The 19,438-nt window shown below is 41.4% G+C and overlaps 1 protein-coding gene across 6 annotated transcripts in view; it reads left to right on the top strand.

Annotated features, from left to right (window-relative positions):
- LOC128687617 (polyadenylate-binding protein 2) overlaps positions 1 to 19,438 on the top strand; it is a 102,255-nt gene that overhangs the window by 34,821 nt on the left and 47,996 nt on the right. Inside the window, exon 6 of one of the 6 annotated variants that reach the window (XR_011391869.1) lies at positions 8,534 to 8,683. The exons of 2 other annotated variants lie outside the window; for them this stretch is intronic. Coding sequence is in view for 2 of the 4 variants with exons in the window: in XM_053775167.2 (XP_053631142.1) it covers positions 6,949 to 7,006 (58 nt within the window). In the remaining 2 variants the exon portion in view is untranslated. Of the gene's footprint in view, positions 1 to 6,948; positions 7,022 to 8,501; positions 8,684 to 9,616; positions 9,642 to 19,438 lie in introns of those variants that run through there. 3 more of the 6 variants (XR_011391870.1, XM_070084043.1, XM_053775167.2) reach the window with 3 other exon arrangements.

The raw sequence follows: 19,438 nt of genomic DNA, 5'->3' as shown, positions 1-19,438 counted from the left end.
GAAAGCTGGTAGGCCTATATATGAAAGAATGGGTCTATGTGGTCATTGTGCACAGTATAAAAAGAATCCTGCAGCACACAGTGTATAATGAGAAAAAAAAAACTTTGACCATGTTTTTGGTTTAAAACAGTAACTTTGCACTGTACTTTTGTATGGTATTTATGGTTGTATTCTAGTTTTCCTATTCTCATTTTATAGAATGGAAGACAGATTACAGAAATTGAGATGATTTTGATTGGTTTCACAATGAAAAGTACCTTGAAATTGAGCTCAAAGTAGTAGAAATGTTCGATTTTTGCCTAAGTTCAAAAGTAAACAAATCATGCCACGCGTCCAGTACACGTCAACTGGTGAGTCTGATATTCTTTCACAAGTGCGCTGATATTATTTATACCATTTCTACACTAATGCTGTAGTCTGCATAACAGTCAAATTTTTATTTTTTGTGAGAATAAAAATTCAAAGTGGAAAGCAAAAGAAATGTAAGAGGGGCCTGGGGACATGAATAATGAACAGAGAAAATGTTATTTTAGTGCCAGGAATGTCTGTCTTGTTTATTCTGGACCCTATTTGGAAATTGGCATCTTTTGAAATTTGTGTGAAATTGGCAAAATTGTTAATTTCTGACCACTTTATTGGATAGTTGAAATCGGTAAATGGGTGGTTTATTGTACTCATTCGATAGAAAAAATGGACTTCTAGCGAAATAGTTATGATTTTTGTCGACTGGTACACTGGAATTGGCCGAAAATAGGGATCAAAGTGGGCGAAATCGCCGATGCGTAAACATCGCTGAGACCGCTAACTTTGCAAGAGCATAATTCTGCAAGTTTTCCATCAAATTTCATACTTTTGGTGTCATTATGATCAGGAAAAGATTCTCTATCTTTTCATAAGTTTTTTTTTCTTTCTTTCTTTCTTTCTTTCCTTTTCTTTTTTTAAATTTTCGACCCTGAGAACAAATTTAGGAGAGGGCCTCTTGACCCTGAAAGGGTTAAAAAAAAGTATAAGTCTGGTTAGACAAACTTGAATCTTAGAGGTGGGAAAATCAGTGCCTACACTCTGAAAGAGGGGTGGGGATGTTGCAGTTCAGAGAGTCATCTGAATTGTGATGTCAGCATGCTTCTGGCAAGACTGAATGAAAGGTGGTGAAAATGCTTCTTCTTTTTCGGGTTGCACTACCTCAGTAGGAGACAGCTGGTATTTAAAGGAAGTTTTGTGTAGATGGAAAGTCATTTTTGGCCGACTAAAGACTTGTTGGTTTTTAATTTGTATAAAGAGGTAGGGGCAGAAATACCCAAGATTCATGTGAGCACATTAGGTCAGAGTGAAGAAAAATCGCCCATGGAGATCCTTTATATTCTAACGTAGTAATGTCTGAAGGGATTTTTGAACTTAGCTACATAGACTGGAATTTGAGATATTAGAAAATATGATACCTGAAATCTGAAGGTGTGCTTTTTGAAGTACAGTATGAAAATGCATTTCTGCATTGGGACCTGATGACCCTATTGGTACATGCCCATTACTTTCCATATTTTTGCACCTTGTAAGGATTATTATGTACTATTCTCTGTATTAGCCTTGAGGACTTACATTGCATCCAGAGGCTTCTAGTGATTCCACCTACTACTCATTCGCTAGTTAACAACCCAGAAAGGACATTTGGGGTGGGAGGATCTCTGTGGACCACTAGACATTAATGTTGAAATGTATGTGTTCATACATCAAAGTCGGTATTCTGCGGTTAGGCCTGGTTGCCCACTCGGAGCTTCCAGCAGTACTCGCACGTGGAGGCAGGAAGAAAATCCTTATCATTTTCATGATCTTTTTGAAGTTTACCAGTATAGTGTGACAATTTCTCAGCTACAGTATTTGTGTGATCTTCCATTGAAAACTATATTTTTCTAAAATTATGCCCAGATTCTTCTCATTTTGGTGGATTATGTTATTACAGCCTATATCTTTTTTCATGTGACCTGTTTTTTTCTTTCTGCTATTTTTTATGTTAAGTTCTAGCATCCATCTGTCACTTAGTTTATTAGTCTTCATGGGATTTATTTTGCTTAGTATTTCTTCATTATGAACGAACGTGTTCATGTCGATTTTTCCCCTTTAATCACAACGTTTATGTAAATTAAAAATATAGTTGCACATTTTTTATCATTGTTAATATTTACCTTGAGAAAAATATACAATTTTATAGTTTGCTTCTTATTCTTCCTATAGTTAAGCATTTCCACATTAGTCTTTCATTGTATATCTTGGATAAACTTCAAGAGCTTTTCTACCCCTGGAGCCTGACCCTGGGCCAGGCTTGTCTGGTGCTTGCCCGATCACCCGGGCTGTTGCTGCTGGCAGCCCACTGGTCCATGTATTCATGACAGCCTGATTGATCTGGCACTTGGTGGAGATACTTGTCCAGTTTCATGTTGAAGACTTCTGTACTGATCTTACCAGTGTTTCTGATATCTTCTGGTATGATGTTGAATAGTCTGGACTACAAATGTTGATATAATGTTCTCATACGATGCCCACGGTGCCCCTGCTTTTCACTGGGTTTATTTTGTTCAGTAGACCATCATTTAATATGAGCTTATTCGGCATGATTCGGGTAAAGCACAATTGAAGAATTGCAGCACAATTTTATACAACACTTCATAAAATTAATTTAACACGGTTTAGTTTACAGGAGGGGAAAAAAATTCCCTTTTCCTCAAGCACTCCTGACACACCATCCCAAATTCAAATTCCTTTATTTCCTTGCAAGTTTACAATGTGGTTGGCTTATTATTGAAAGAACCAGAGGTAAGGCAAGACAGAGAGTAGGATTGCGGATGAGCAAGGAGGCTTTAGAGTGGGTAGGGGATTTGTAGATCAAGCATTTACATTGAAGCATATATGTGAACTGTATTTAGATAAAGGTAGGGAAATTTTCATTGCATTTATGGATTTAGAAAAGGCATATGATAGAGGTGGTTTGGTCATTTGGAGAGAATGGATCAAAGTAGAATGACATGGAGAGTGTATAAATCTGTAAGGGAAGGCAGGCAGGGTAGGGGTCGTCCTCGAAAAGGTTGGAGGGAGGGAGTAAAGGAGGTTTTGTGGGCGAGGGGCTTGGACTTCCAGCAAGCGTGCGTGAGCGTGTTAGATAGGAGTGAATGGAGACAAATGGTATTTGGGACCTGATGAGCTGTTGGAGTGTGAGCAGGGTAATATTTAGCGAAGGGATTCAGGGAAACCGGTTATTTTTATATAGCCGGACTTGAGTCCTGGAAATGGGAAGTACAATACCTGCACTTTAAAGGAGGGGTTTGGGATATTGGCAGTTTGGAGGGATATGTTGTGTATCTTTATACGTATATGCTTCTAAACTGTTGTATTCTGAGCACCTCTGCAAAAGCAGTGATAATGTGTGAGTGAGGTGAAAGTGTTAAATGATGATGAAAATATTTTCTTTTTAGGGATTTTCTTTCTTTTTGAGTCACCCTGCCTCGGTGGGAGACGGCTGACTTGTTGGGAAAAAAAAAATTACATAGTTTACAGTGAGGGTTTGCAATGATTTTTAGTGCAGAGAGAGCCACTATCATGCCTTGGCATTACAGGCAATCTAAACTTAATACATTACTGATTACTTAACATTAGATGTACAAAACATTGTTTGATAAGGTTGCACTAATTGTACAATATGTTATACATCTATTAACCCTTTGAGGGTCGACAGGCACTCTCCGAAACTCGTTCTCAGGGTCGGCCAAATTTAAAAAAAAAAAAATTATTTTTTCTTATGAAAAGATAGAGAATCTTTTCCCGATCATAAAGACACCAAAACTTTGAAATTTGATAGAAAACTTACGGAATTATGCTCTCGCAAAGTTAGCGGTCTCGGCGATGTTTACGCATCGGCGATTTTGCCCACTTTGAGCCCCATTTTCGGCCAATTTCACTGTACTAGTCGACACAAAACATGAATATTTCGCTAGAACTCCATTTTTTCTATCGAATGGGTGCAAGAAACCACTCATTTATGAAATTCAACTATCCAGTACAGTGGTCAGAATTTAGCAATTTTGCCAATTTCACACAAATTTCAAAAGATGCCAATTTCCGAATAGGGTCCAGAATAAACAAGAAAGACATTCCTGGCACTAAAATGACATTTCCTCTAGTCATTATTCACGTCTCAAGGCCCCTCTTATATTCTTTTGCTTTCCACTTTGAATTTTTATTTTCACAAAAAATATAAGATTTACTGTTATGCAGACTACTGCATTAGTGTAAAAAATGGTATAAATATTATTGGTGCACTTGTGAAAGAATATTAGACTCACCAGTTGACGTGTATTGCACGCTTGGCACGATTTGTTTACTTTTGAAGTTTGGTAAAAATCGAACATTTCTGCTAATTTGAGCTCAATTTCAAGGTACCTTTCTTTGTAAAACCAGTCAAAATCATCTCTATTTCTGTAATATGTCTTCCATTCTATAAAATGAGACCAAGAAAACTAGAATACAACAATAAATACCATACGAAAATACACTGCAAAGTCGCTGATTTATTAAAAAAAAAATGGTCAAAGTTTTTTTTTTCTCATTATGCACTGTGTGCTGCAGGATTTTTTTTAGACTGTGCACACTGACCACATAGACCCATTCTTTCATATGAAGGCCTACCAGCTTTCTCCCACTAGATTTGAGGCCGCTATAATTTATGAGTACTAGTACGTCAAAAACCCCTACGCGTAAGACGTACTAGTACGACGAAAACCCTCAAAGGGTTAAATATTTGTTTCTCAACATTTGCATTAGGTTAAAATATGAGAATTTATTGTACTTAACCCTTTCAGTTTTTCCGACGTACTGGTACGGCTTATGCACCAGGGTTATTGACTTACTAGAACGCCTAAATTCTAACACCTTCAAATCTAGTGTGAGAAAGCTGGTAGGCCTACATATGAAAGAATGGGTCTATGTGGTCAGTGTGCACAGTATAAACAAAATCCTGCAGCACACAGTGCATAATGAGAAAAAAAAAAAACTCCGACCATGTTTTTGGTTTAAAACGGCGAATTTGCAGTGTATTTTCGTATAGTATTTATGGTTGTATTCTAGTTTTCCTGGTCTCATTTTATAGAATGGAAGAAATATTACAGAAATTGAGATGATTTTGATTATTTTCATAACAAACAGTACCTTGAAATTGAGCTCAAAGTAGCAGAAATGTTCTATTTTTACCAAATTTCAAAAGTAAACAAATCATGCCAAGCGTCCAATACACGTCAGTTGGCGAGTCTAATATTATTTCACAAGTGCACTGATATTATTTATACCATTTCTACGCTAAGGCAGTAGTCTGCATAACAGTAAATCTTCTATTTTTTGTGAGAATAAAAATTCGAAGTGGAAAGCAAAAGAGATGTAAGAGGGGTCTGGGGACATGACAAATGAACAGAGAAAATGTTATTTTAGTGCCAAGAATGACTGTCTTGCTTATTCTGGACCATATTTGGAAATTTGCATCTTCTGAAATTTGTGTGAAATTGGCAAAATTGCACATTTCTGACCAATTTATTGGATACTTTGATTTTTTTTTTTTTTTTTTGTTACTCCCGAAAAATTTTCTAACCTGAGAACGAGTTTAGGAGAGGGCCTCTCGACCTTGAAAGGGTTAAAGCATTTTTGGGGTTCTATGGCTAGGGGAGTAGTGAGAGAGTGGAGCAGTGGAGAGTGATTTTTTAGGTTTGTAGGTAAAGTTAAGTACTGAGTGTTTAATTTTGGGTAAGTAGGTAATTCATACGTGTCCAGTTTCTCTTCTCTGCTACAAGCTAGCTATGTTTGTGAATTGTATTTTGATCTTTTAATTACCATATCTTGTATCTGCCTAGCAATCGTGGCACCCAGTAGGCATACCAGTCTTACTGAAAGTGGCAAGAAAAGGTATAAGCATTTAAGTCTTAGAATTAACGAAGAAAACAGACATTAGACAAGAGATAACCTGTGGCCGTAATGAAGCTCACTCTTTGCACATAAAATGAGGTAAACATGAGCTTGTGTGATTGACTGAATGAATGACTTACTGACTTGACTGAATAACTGACTGGCTTGACTGAATGACTTATTGACTTGACTGAATAACTGACTGAATGAATGACTTGACTGACTGAATGAATGACTTGACTGACTGAATGAATAAATGACTTACTGATTGACTTATTGACTTGACTGACTGAATGACTTAGACTTTTTTCAGTGAAGAGGACCCTGAAATGGCATCTAGAGCAGCTGATGCCATACCATCAATTGTATAATGTACTGAGGGTAAAATAGAACAGAAATCCATTACAAAACTTATGCACACTCCAGTACAACCATCGACTTCAGTACCAGAATCTCTACCATCCACCTCAACCCAGTAGGGCCACAGCATAACTCTCCACTCTCCACAATCATCCACAAACACCAGCACCCACAATTTAAAGTAAGAAATACTATTATTGCTGTTGCATTTGTAATCTTATGTAGTAAAAACAACATAATACGTCACGACAGTGAACTACAATTACATATTCTCTTTTATTTTTGTAAGATCTGGAGGCCTAAAAAAAAAGTTGTTTGGCTTTTTGGGGGCTCCCAGGAGCGTAACCCTATTTTTTCCGTAAGTTCTTCAGTTCATCTAACACTGTTTTACCTAACCCGGCATTTTCAGGAACGCAACTACCGTGTTAAATGACAGTTTACCGTACTTTCTACTGTATCTTTTACCTAGTATGTTGTTAGAGCAATGTGCAGAAATGGAACTAAGACCTCGAGTACTCTTCTAGGTATATACTGTATTATGTATCTCCTCCATTTCAGTGAGTACATATTTAGGATTTTGAGGCATTCTCCGTAATTTAAATGCTTTGTTGGCTGTATGTGGGCTGTAAATGAACTCTGTATCTGTTCCAGTTCCGATATCTTCCCTGCCCTGAACAGGGCCATCAGCACTGAACAATACTCTAAATGAGAGAGCACAAGTGATTTGAATAGTGTCACCATTGGCACTAGGAGAGTGAGAATAAGGAATGAGAATGGGAAATAAGTGAACACTAGGATTATTTCCATATTTTATTTGTTAAAGAGATGCTTTTTTTGGGGGGGTTATTAACCCAGAGGGTTAGTAACTCAGGATAATCCAAGAAAACTAATCGGTGTGTTTATTTCTGTTTGAGTCCTTTGATCTTCTTCCTTGTGATGCATCCCACAACAGTCAGCTATCCAAGTACCTACTTGCTGCTAGATGAACAAATGCAACATGTGTAAGGAAATGTCACCCGAAGCTTACACTCATCCTGGGTTTGAACCTGGGTATTCAGTTGTGAGCCAAAGACACTACCACTTCAGCAACAACAGGAAATAGCAAATTATTTAAATTAAAATCTTTTTGCATTACTTGTTGTACAGTATATTGAATGTATTATGGGTGAGTTGAATGTTATAATAATGTGATTGTCTTGACAGTGTGTTATGGATGTGTTGAATGTATTGCTCATAATGTTGAGTATGTTACGGTTCCTCTTGGGGTTTGTAGGGCCACTGGCAGCTTATGCCATATTGTGCCTCTGCCTTACTGTGTCCAGAGAAGAAATCTTGCAAAAAAATTGCTATGGTTGTATGGAATGTGTTTTTCACATTGTTAAGGTTATCTTGAATGTGTTACTTGTAATGTTGAGAAGAATTAAAGTTGTGTTGAGTGTGTGTTTTTCATAATGTTGAGATGTTTAGCCTGTTACATGTGTTACTCATAATGTTGCTGTATGTGTTATGGTGACAAGATTTTGTTCAATAAATGAATGATAGTACAATAGAAAATAAGTACAGTGGAAAATATTTATAGTCTGGTATTCAAGTAAAGGGCAAGACCGAGAAAATGTGAACATTGCATGAGATGTGGTAATGGGCAAGACATGAGTGGAAGCCATTCATTAAGAGTATGATTGAATAACATAATTCATGATAAGATTTACACCTAATCTATGAAATGTTTGAGGTACTGCTGTGGATAAGTGCTAATGTGGTGGCAGCGATGGTGGTTCTGGTTCTCTTATGATATAAACCACTGGTATTAAGCATGGGTTTATCCATTTTGGGGTTAATTAGTTATTGGCACTTACTTTTATTATTGTAGTTATTTTATAAATGGGCAATTACAGTTTTGTTAGATCAAATGGTAACAAGTGCCAAAAATGTTAAGAGTTTAAAATAGTCATGTGCTGCTCGGAATATCTTGAACCCAATTTTTTTGCAAAAGTTCTCCATGATTTCCAGGTGAGTGTCTACCCCACCCTATAAAAATGTAATTATTAATGATTGTCTTGGTCCGTATTTCAACAATGATTCAGAGTTGGTAACTCCATTATGTTGGGTCACCTTACTGTCATGATGGCATTTGGGTGGCTTTGCCTGACTAAGAACCCAACCTTCCCTTCCCCCTAACTAGTGAGGTACTTTCTCCCTTTTAGCTAAAAACTTGTTGTGGCTGTCCCTATGACAGAAGGATTAATGGCTAAGATTTGGACTACACCATCACCACTGCTGACTCCTACTTAGTGACATGGAATTTGACTTGGAACTGGCTTGAACTGAGATACAAGGACTTAGGCATATGCTGCTGGTGCCGCTGCTACCACTGATTTTTTTAATGGTACTGCAGTTGTTATTCAAACCTCTCTGCTGTCACTGACACCACTATTGTGTGACTTGTAGATTGTAGCTAACATTAAAGTCTGGATTATAATTGTATTATATTACTTTTATTACTATTACAGTATTGGCATTATTATTTAATTTCTTACCTCGTATGTTGTGTTTCTGTACTTTGGGTTAGCCCCTTAATTATAATAGCTATAGTTGGTCTAGGATTACTTTTTTTTTTTTTAATACGTCTTTGTCATCATTCAATCATTGTCTTGCCAGAAGTGTACTAACTTCACAATTTAGATTAACCTTTGACTGCAGCATCCTCACCTCTCTTTCAGAGTATCTTCCTGTCTGCTACATTTACAGAAACCTGCTGGATGCTCAGGCCCTTAACACTCAAGCCTCCTTAACCTCCCCTCTTGCCAACCATTCCTAGTATGACTCCCCTAGCCCTCCTACCCCTGATTTACACACCATCTTTGTCCTAAACTTTTCTATCTCCCTTTCAATGCCCAAGCACCTCTAATGTCCCACATCATAAAATTCTTTGAAAGCGTTCTAAGACACATGATCGCCATTCACTTGGATTCCCAACACTTGCACAATCCAGGGCAACATGGGTTTAGAGCACGTTGCTCCTGCTTTTGCAACTACTAGACCAGTGTAATATGATCTTGGGTGCATTGGAGGACAGAATGCAGATATAGTATATATAGACATTACAAAAGCCTTTGACAAGTGTGATCACAATGTAATAGTGCACAAAATGTATGTGATAACTGGCAAAATTGGCAGATGGATTTTCAACTTTTTTAACCAGTTGAACACAGAGGTAAGTCAGAGGTTGCCACAAGGCACAGTACTCGCTCCCATTCTGTTCCTTATCCTCATATCAGACATAGAGATGTAAACCATAGCACCTTGTCTTCCTTTGCAGACGATACTAGAATCTGCACGAGTCATCCATTGAGGATACAGTAAATCTCCAAATGGATATAAACCAAGTTTTCCAGTGGTCAACAACAACAACAACAACAAAAATATGATGTTCATTGAAGACAAATTTTCAATTACTCTCTCTTGGAAAACTGAAGGAAATAATAGCTAGAACAGAGTATACTACAAACTCTAACTCCACAATAAAGTGAAAAAGTAGTATGAAAGACCTGGGAGGTCAGAGAATCTTACCTTCAAGGATCATAATAGTGTCACTATCACATCTTCAAGGAAAATGTTAGGATGGATAATGAGAATTTTTAAAACAAGGGATGCCTTGCCAGTGATGATGCTTTTTAAATCACTTGTTCACCCTAGGCTGGAATACTGCTGTACACTAACAGCTCCATTCAAAGCAGGTGAAATTACAGATCTAGATAATGTACAGAGAACCTTCACTGCACATATAAGTTCAATCAAGCACCTTAATTACTGGGAAGATTTGGAGTCACTTGACCTACCTGTACTTCCTTGAGCACAGGCAAGAGAGAGGCATCATAATCTACACCTGGAAAATCATAGAAGGACTGGTCCCAAATTTACACACAGAAATCACTGTGAAAATAAAAGACAAGGCAGATGGTGCATCATACCCCCAATGAAAAATAGGGGCACAAGTGTCTGGGACCCCAGACTGTTCAACAGCCTCCCACCAGGCATAAGGAAAATTACCAATAGACCTCTGGCTGCCTTCAAGAGGGAGCTGAACAAATGCCTAGTCAGTACCCAATCGCTCAGTCTTTAGTTTGTACATTGGACTACATGTGGCCAGCAGTAACAGCCTGGTTGATCAGGCCCTGATCCACTGCGAGGCCTGGTCAAGGATTGGGCTTCAGGGGCATTGACCCCTGGAATACCCCTTCAGGTAGACCTTGACAACCCTACCTCAGCCTTCTGAATTATACTCTTGGTGACCCTGTCCCATCCTTTAATTTCTACACTGCATTCTCTACTAAATATTGCACCATAATTGCTTACAAATATGACATTTTCACAGCCTTTATCCTCCTTGCCAGAATATTCAAAACCTATACCTAGCACCCATATAAGTAATGGTACCTCTAGTACATTCCCTATTTACATCTGCTCGTATTGACTTCTTATTGTCAAGAGCACTGAATGATCTAATAGGTCAAAGAGCTTTTCGTTGTAATATGGTGTCATGGTGTGTTTCACAGTGGGTGATTTATGTAGCTTCATATTTCATACACATGAGCTTAATTATTTTACAACTATATATATGGCGAGTGTTAATGAACTTGCTTGGCAATTCACTGGCCAGTAAGATTCCTTCATAGGAAGGCATTGTTATTATCTGATTCAGTTTAAGCTGGTTTCTGGAGAATAACAATACCCTCATTATCTTGTCATAAACTAGTTCACAAATTTTTCATACACATCAGGGAAAATGTGCCTTTTCATATTACTGGGTTATGATAGCGACTCAGTCCCTATGCTAAAAGTAGGCACCTTTTAGTGTTTGAATGTGGTAATCACGGTGAATGAAGAATTTTTTTTTTTTTTTTTTTTTTTTTAGTTTTGATGTGCTACTGTATTGTGAACATGGAATTATTCAAGGAACCTAAGGTGGGATGTACTTTGCAAGAGTTGTTGCAGCTCAATGATTTATTGGATCATGAAGCATGAATCCTTCTAGAAAGACAGCCAGGGAGTAACTGATGGTGAATGTTTTTTTTTTTTTTTTTAATCACCTTGTTTTGATTAGAAACAACTGATGATGATTAAAAACTCCATGGTACACTAATAGATTTATTCCCCTTCTATTTGTACAAAGTAATGGGTAATAGATGGGAAACAGCAACCACCTCAAGATACGAACACACAGTAACATTCATTGTATGAAGGCGAGGTGAGTTGGGAAGAGCCACCTTTCCTGTCTTGTTTTCTTCATTTTCTCTTACCATTCTGACTTCAAATCTCAAAACGTCCTTCCAAAATATATGAAAAAAAAAAATTATATACCTGTAGTCCATGCATTTGTAGACAGTATATCAAGACACGGCAAAATGTAAGGCTGCATGTGATTGCTATGTCCATGTATGTGTTAGAGGATTCGTTTTAGGTTGGGTGGTAAGTCGAGTCCCTCCTGCTCATATATTGTACTGTATATGCACAGTACCTTATTTGCTTCTAATGATTGTTTTGTGTTTTGACTACATTGTTCATATACCTGAATATTCATTGAAGTAAACCTGTAAATCGTTAAAAAAAAATTTATATTGAGTTAAATATAAAATTAGTTATTTTTTTATATTATTAGCACATCGGCCATTTCCCACCAAGGCAGGGTGGCCCAAAAAAGAAAAATTCATCATCATTCAGTCCATCACTGTCTTGCCAAAGGCATGCTTACACTACAGTTATAAAACTGCAACATTAACACCCCTCCTTCAGAGTGCTGGCACTGTACTTCCCATCTCTAGGAATCAAGTCCAGCCTGCCAGTTTCCCTGAATCCCTTCATAAATGTTACCTTGCTTACACTCCAACAGCACATCGTCCTAAAAACCACTTGTCTCCATTCACTCCTATCTAACACGCTCACACATGCTTGCTGGAGGTCCAAGCCCCTTGCACACAAACCTCTTCAAGGGGGGCTCCTTGGCGTGGTGAAGAGGCTCTTGGTCTGAGGAATTAGCCCTGCCGGTCTTCTTCCTCAGACCGAACCTAATTACCCCCCATTCTCCCCTCCCCTATCCCATCCTCCCCTTTTTCCATTCCTCCTCCTCCTCCCCACCCCTCCCTTTTGCCCTTCCTCTTTTTGGCCTTTGGGATTTCTCCCACAGGCGCGCTAGTTCCTAGGTAGGGGAAAGGACACCGGGGTCCATCCCATTCCGTTGAGGTTCTTGGTGGTGGCGTAGTTTGCCGTGGAATCTGGATTGCCTGGGGATGTCCCGATCCCTCTCCGGTATCCCAGAGTAGCTTTGGGTGTCTTTCGGGCAACGGGTGTATCTCTGGAAGCCACCTTTCGGATTCCGGGGGTGGTGGCCGAAGGAGGTATGCTTTGTGGCGGATATCCGGCCGCCCTCTCTTTTGTCCACCGAGGTAGCTCGGCAGATGTGAGGTTGCTATCCTGGATTGCTGGTTTACTGGCATGAAGGGTAGGGTATGGCACGGGTTCCATGCTGCATCTGCGCTACTAGCGGTGTTGGGGTCCTCTTGGGCGCGGAGGGAGATTTCCGGCCCTTTCATTCCTCCTGGGAACTATTCCTCCCCGCTCCCCCGTTTTTTTATTCTTTTTTTTATTTTTATTTTCTTTTCTTCTTTCTTTTTTTTTCTTAAAAACAAAAAGCAAAGGAGTAACCTAACCATGGCAGCCCTAGTCCATGAACCCACTACCCCCGGGCCCCTTCTTGATACCGCACCCCATTCTGACCCTGCCTTGTGTTTAGATCACTCTTCGGACACTCCTGATGCCCCTGTACCTCTTGCTGGTGCTGTTTCCTCACCCGCTTCAGGTACCGGGGCTTCGACTGACTCCTTCGATTTGTCTGAACTCCGCTCTCCTTTGACTATGCTTCCGGCTTCTCCCTCTACAGTACGGCAATTTTTGAATCGCCCGCCCATTTTGCGCCGGACCAACTCCGGTCCTACTCCTAAACGCCAACGTAAATCTCCTAATGATGCTCCTTCGTTACCTTCCCATTCTACTTGGAAAAGACCGACACGTCAAGCACTCCCTCTCCACGCTCAGTTTCGGACCACACAATGGACTAATTCTTTACTTTAAGACCGACTTTTTCTTCTGCCTACCTTTCTGACCATAGCATTGGCAAAGCTCTCCTGCGTCATGTTGGTAGAGATATTTCATTTCATGCTCTCAAGAGCGGTATGCGCATCGTCACTGTCCAGAATGCTACCCAAGCTCATGATCTTTCTCTCCTTCCGAATATCGATACTACTCCTATCACTATTGAAAAACGTCTTTCTCTCAATTCTTGTAGTGGTACTGTCATTCTGCCCCATACCATAGTCCAACAGAATTTCCAGTCATGTGGCAATGACATTTTTGAACAGCTGGAACTCCAGGATCTCCCAATCCTCAAAGTAGACACTTATGTCCTTCCTGCCCGGGGGCGGAGACGTTACCCTTGCAATGTGGCTCGTTTAACTTTTGACAGCCGAGAACTCCCGTCCTCTGTATATGTCGCGGGACATCGGTTACAAGTTCGAAAGGTGATACCTACACCGCAACAATGTAGAAATTGCTGGCGTTTTGGTCACCCAGCGAAATATTGCAGATCTATGGCAAGATCTATGCCCAGTCTGTGGTGCCGACGACCATTCTAATACATCTTGCAGTCAACCTCCATCTTGCCTTAATTGTAATGAAGCTCACCCTTCGTACTCCCGCCGTTGCCAGGTCTACTTAAATGAACGTGAAATCCGTTGCCTCAAAGAGGCAGAAGGTCTCCCTTATGCTATGGCAGTTACTCATCTCCGCCTCCAAGGGAGACTACCCCGTGTTTCTTATTCTCGTGTTTCCAAACATCCCCCCACTTCTGGGGTCCCATCTTCTGCAGCCTCCTCTGTTGTTACCCCTCCCATAGCCACTATGGCATCTAATCCTTTTGCCGTCCTTGGCTCTGAAGTCCCGACTTCAACTCAGTCTGTTCTCACATCTTCGCGTCCTTCCTCACAAGCCCCAGTATCGACAAGACCTTGTACGACACCTAATACCAATCGCCCCTCTACTTCTCAGAAGTCCAAAAAATCCACATTGCTCAAATCTTCTTTGCCCCTTCCTTCCCTTCTTCCACCTCCACACTTTACCTTTCCAGTCTCTGTACCTAGTTCTTCCCCTCTCTCTGGCTCTATTACAAGTGTGGAGATTCACCCTCCTCCTCGTACTATGCCTTCCACCCCCGTCCCCTCCCAAGTTTCTCCTTCTTCTGCCACCTCCCAGGTTTCTGCCTCTTCTGTCCCCCCCCCCACACTTCATCTCCAGTTTCTTACACTCTTCCCTCCCCCTCTTACTTTGGTACAGTCCATTACTGTCCCAATCTTTACTCACCCTCCTCCTTCTATCTCCAATATGGTCTCCCATACATCTTTGAATTCAGAAACACTTGAAGCCATTTCAGAATATATTGCAGAGACTAAACCTTCAATGGACACTGATTCACTTCCTGTTCCTTCTCTTCCCTCTCCTCCATCTTCACAACCCCAATCTTCGCAACGCTCCGTTCCTTCGCTACTTGAACGTCTTCCAATGCCACCACACGTTGACTTTTCTAACCCCTCTAGTCCGTAGGTGCCTTTACCTACAGATTCCTGGTATTTTCTTCATCGCCAATCATGGCCTATTTACAGTGGAATATCCGCGGCCTCAGGGGTAATCGGGGTGAGCTTCAGATGTTGCTTTCCAGGTTTTCCCCTGTTGGTGCTTGCTTACAAGAACCAAAATTACACTCTGCTGTCTTCCAACCTATCTCAGGCTATAATTTATTGTATTCTTCGAATCCTTTCTCAGATGGGACCTTTAATGAAAGTGCCCTTCTTCTCCGCAATGATATTCCATACTGTCAACTATTTGTCCATACCTCGCTGCATTACACTGCAGCCCGTATCCATGGTTTGTAGATGAATGGTTCAGAGAACCGACATGTTGATAAATTAGACACATGTGCAACTCTTGGGTATCTTTATTGAGGAAACGTTTCGCCACACAGTGGCTTCATCAGTCCATACAAAGGAGAATCTTGAAGAATAGGAGGAGAATGAGGTAATCAGTCCCTCAACCTTGAGTCGATGTGGTCAGTCCATCAATCTTGAAGATTGATGGACTGACCACATCGACTCAAGGTTGAGGGACTGATTACCTCATTCTCCTCCTATTCTTCAAGATTCTCCTTTGTATGGACTGATGAAGCCACTGTGTGGCGAAACGTTTCCTCAATAAAGATACCCAAGAGTTGCACATGTGTCTAATTTATCAGCCCGTATCCACTTGAATAAGTGGTTTACAATATGTTCTTTATATCTCTCTCCTCGAGCATTTTCTATCCCAGACTTTGCCTTTCTTGTTTCATCCTTACCACCACCACTTCTGTTACTTGGTGATTTTAATGCCCACCATTTCCTCTGGGGGTGTCTCATTGTGACTCGCGTGGCATCCAGTTGGAGGCTTTTCTCGCCTCTCACCCCCTCCATGTTTTAAATACGGGTACTCCCACCCATTTTGATCCTCGTACTCATACTCTCTCTTGCATCGATCTATCAGTCTGCTCTTCCTCCACTGCACTAGACTTCACCTGGTCTGTTCTACCGGACTTACATGACAGCGATCATTTTCCGATCATTCTTACTTCTCCTTCCTATTCACCACCTTTCCGTAGCCCTCGCTGGCAATTTGATCGGGCAAATTGGGATCTTTGCTCACACCTCACTGCTTTTAGTGAGGTTCCTTCTTCATCCTCCATTGATGAGCTCCTACACATCTTCTCGACGTCAGTTTATACCGCAGCTTCTCATTCTATACCCCAAACCTCAGGCAGGCATTCTCAGAAGTGCGTGCTTTGGTGGTCTCCTGCTTGTGCTCGTGCAGTACGTTTGAAACGTGCTGCTTGGGGCAGGTACCGGTACAATAGAACCGCTGAGAGACTTCTTGATTTTAAGCAGAAGTGTGCGATCGCTCGCCGTGTCATCCGTGAAGCTAAACGCACTTGTTGGCGAGACTATGTTTCCACCATCACCTCTGCTTCTTCTATGAGTGCAGTCTGGAAAAAAGTGAGGAAATTGAGTGGTAAATACTCTCCTGACCCGGCTCCTGTTCTACGGGTCGCTGGTGTTGATGTAGCAAACCCTCTCGACGTTGCCATTGAACTTGGCACACATCTGGTCCGTATTTCCCGAGGGCTCCATCTATGCCCCTCGTTTCTTTCCTCAAAGTCTGCCAGAGAGTTAGTACCCTTGGACTTCTTCTCTCAGAGAAGAACAGTATAATGTGCCTTTTACACTTCAAGAACTGGAGACAACGCTCTCAGCTTGCCGATCATCGGCAGCTGGGCCTGACGACATTCATATTCGTATGTTACAACATTTACATCGGTCAGCCCTTGTAGTCCTCTTACACCTCTTCAATCTTATTTGGGCACAAGGAGTTCTTCCCCAGCTGTGGAAATCTGCCATTGTTCTCCCTTTCCGCAAACCGGGTACTACAGGACATGATGCCTCCCACTATCGTCCCATCGCTCTTACTAGTGCAGTTTGCAAAGTGATGGAACGTCTCGTAAATCGATGTTTAATGTGGTATTTAGAGACACACAACAGTCTCTCCGCTAGTCAATATGGCTTTCATAAGGGTCGTTCTACCATAGACCCCTTACTACGCTTGGATACGTATGTTCGTAATGCCTTTGCGATTAATCACTCAGTTATTGCCATATTTTTTGACCTTGAGAAGGCATATGACACAACTTGGAGGTATAATATTTTGACCCAGGCCCATTCCTTAGGCCTCCGAGGCAATCTACCATCCTTCCTTAAGAACTTTTTAACTGACAGACATTTCCGTGTTCGAGTCAATAATGTTCTTTCCCCGGACTTCGTCCAAGCTGAAGGTGTCCCTCAGGGATGTGTTCTAAGCACAACACTTTTTCTCCTTGCTATAAATGATTTGGCCTCTGTTCTTCCACCCAATATTTGGTCATCACTCTATGTTGATGACTTCGCTATTGCTTGTGCAGGCGCTGACTGTCATAATCTTATTGCAGTTTCTCTCCAGCATGCGGTCGACCGTGTTTCCACTTGGGCCACCACGCATGGGTTTAAATTTTCAAGTACCAAAACTCACCAAATTACTTTCACTAGACGCTCTGTTATCTCCGATCATCCTTTGTATCTCTATGGCTCCCGTATCCCCGAACGTGATACAGTCAGGTTTCTAGGCCTTCTCTTTGACCGTAGGTTATCCTGGAAACCTCACATTACCTCTCTGAAGGCAACTTGTCACAGCTGGCTAAACCTTCTTAAAACCCTTGCTCATCTTTCCTGGGGAGCTGATCGTCGAACTCTGCTTCGCCTATATTCAGCCCTCGTTTTATTGAAACTCGATTATGGTGACCAGATTTATTCCGCGGCCTCTCCTGCTACTCTCTCTATCCTTAACTCTATCCATCACCAAGAATTACGTTTGTGCCTTGGTGCTTTTCTCTCTTCCCCTGTTGAGAGCCTCTATACAGAAGCAAATATTCCATCCTTGTCTGATCGCCGTGATGCCCATTGCCTTCGCTACTATGTACGCTCTCACGATCTACACAATCCTTCCATTTATAGAATGGTCACCGATATTAGTAGACATTCTTTATTCGTTCGCCGCCCCTGTTTGCTCCGTCCCTTTTCTCTTCGCCTACATTCACTCTTGTCTTCCCTTCAGTTACCACCTTTATATGTTCATGTAGCATCTCACTTTTCCCTACCCCCCTGGGAAGTTCCAGCTGTTCGGGTCTGTTCTTTCTCACTCCCTTGCTCGAAAGCTCAACTGCCTACGGTGGCTTCCCGCTCTCTTTTTCTTGATCACTTCCACTCCCATTCTCATGCCACCGCTGTGTACACAGATGGCTCTAAGTCTTCAGACGGCGTCGGATTCGCAGCAGTGTTTCCGGACAGCGTTGTGCGGGGGCATTTACTATCTTCAGCTAGCATTTTTACTGCTGAACTGTATGCCATTTTTGCAGCACTTATTCGTATCGCATCTATGCCTGTGTCATCATTTGTAATAGTCTCAGACTCCCTTAGTGCTCTACAGGCTATACGAAAATTTGATACATCTCATCCCCTAGTTCTCCGTATCCAACTTTGGCTACGCCGTATCTCTACCAAACATAAAGATATTGTTTTTTGTTGGGTCCCTGGTCATGTCGATGTACAGGGCAATGAACAGGCAGACACTGCTGCGCGGTCAGCAGTACATGACCTACCAATTTCCTATCGAGGTGTTCCATTTCTGGACTATTTTGCTGCAATAGCTACCCACCTTCGCACCCGTTGGCAACAACGTTGGTCAACTCTGCTCGGTAACAAACTTCATTCTATTAAACCGAGCATAGGTTACTGGCCTTCTTCTAGTCATCAGTGCCGAGGTTGGGAGACCACTCTCTCCCGCCTTCGCATTGGCCACACTCGTCTTACTCATGGGTATCTCATGGAGAGGCACCCTGTTCCTCTCTGTGAGCAGTGTCAAGTTCCAGTATCGATTAGCCACATTCTGTTAGACTGCCCTCTCTATCAACGAGCACGCAGAATTTACCTCCAACGTCGTCTTCGTTCTACTACTCTCTCTTTACCTTCCCTTCTTGCTGATGGACCCTCCTTTAATCCTGACTCTCTCATTGACTTCTTGACAACGACTGATTTACTCCACAAACTCTGATGATACTTTTCGCTCTCCCCTCAGCCCTTTCTAGTTCAGTCTCTTGCTGCCCTTTACCCTTTCACCATCCACTACCCCGCTGTTATCCGTAACCTATTACTCATCCATCTCCCTTTTGCCACCTGATGCCCTCGCTTCCTTCCTGCCCTGCAGCGCTGTATAGTCCTTGTGGCTTATCGCTTCTTTTTGATTATAATAATAATAATTGCACACAAAACCTTTACCCCCTCCCTCCAACCTTTCGTAGGCCGACCTCTACCTCACCTTCCCTCCACTACAGATTTATACACTATTGAAGTCATTCTATTTCGTTCCATCCTGTCTACATGTCCAAACCATCTCAATAACCCCTCCTCAGCCCTCTGGATAA

The sequence above is a fragment of the Cherax quadricarinatus genome, chromosome 11, assembly GCF_038502225.1.
Source record: "Cherax quadricarinatus isolate ZL_2023a chromosome 11, ASM3850222v1, whole genome shotgun sequence".
Lineage (NCBI taxonomy): Eukaryota > Metazoa > Arthropoda > Malacostraca > Decapoda > Parastacidae > Cherax > Cherax quadricarinatus.
The sequence above is the reverse complement of the archived record's forward strand: the minus strand, read 5'-3'. Positions and strand labels throughout refer to the sequence as shown.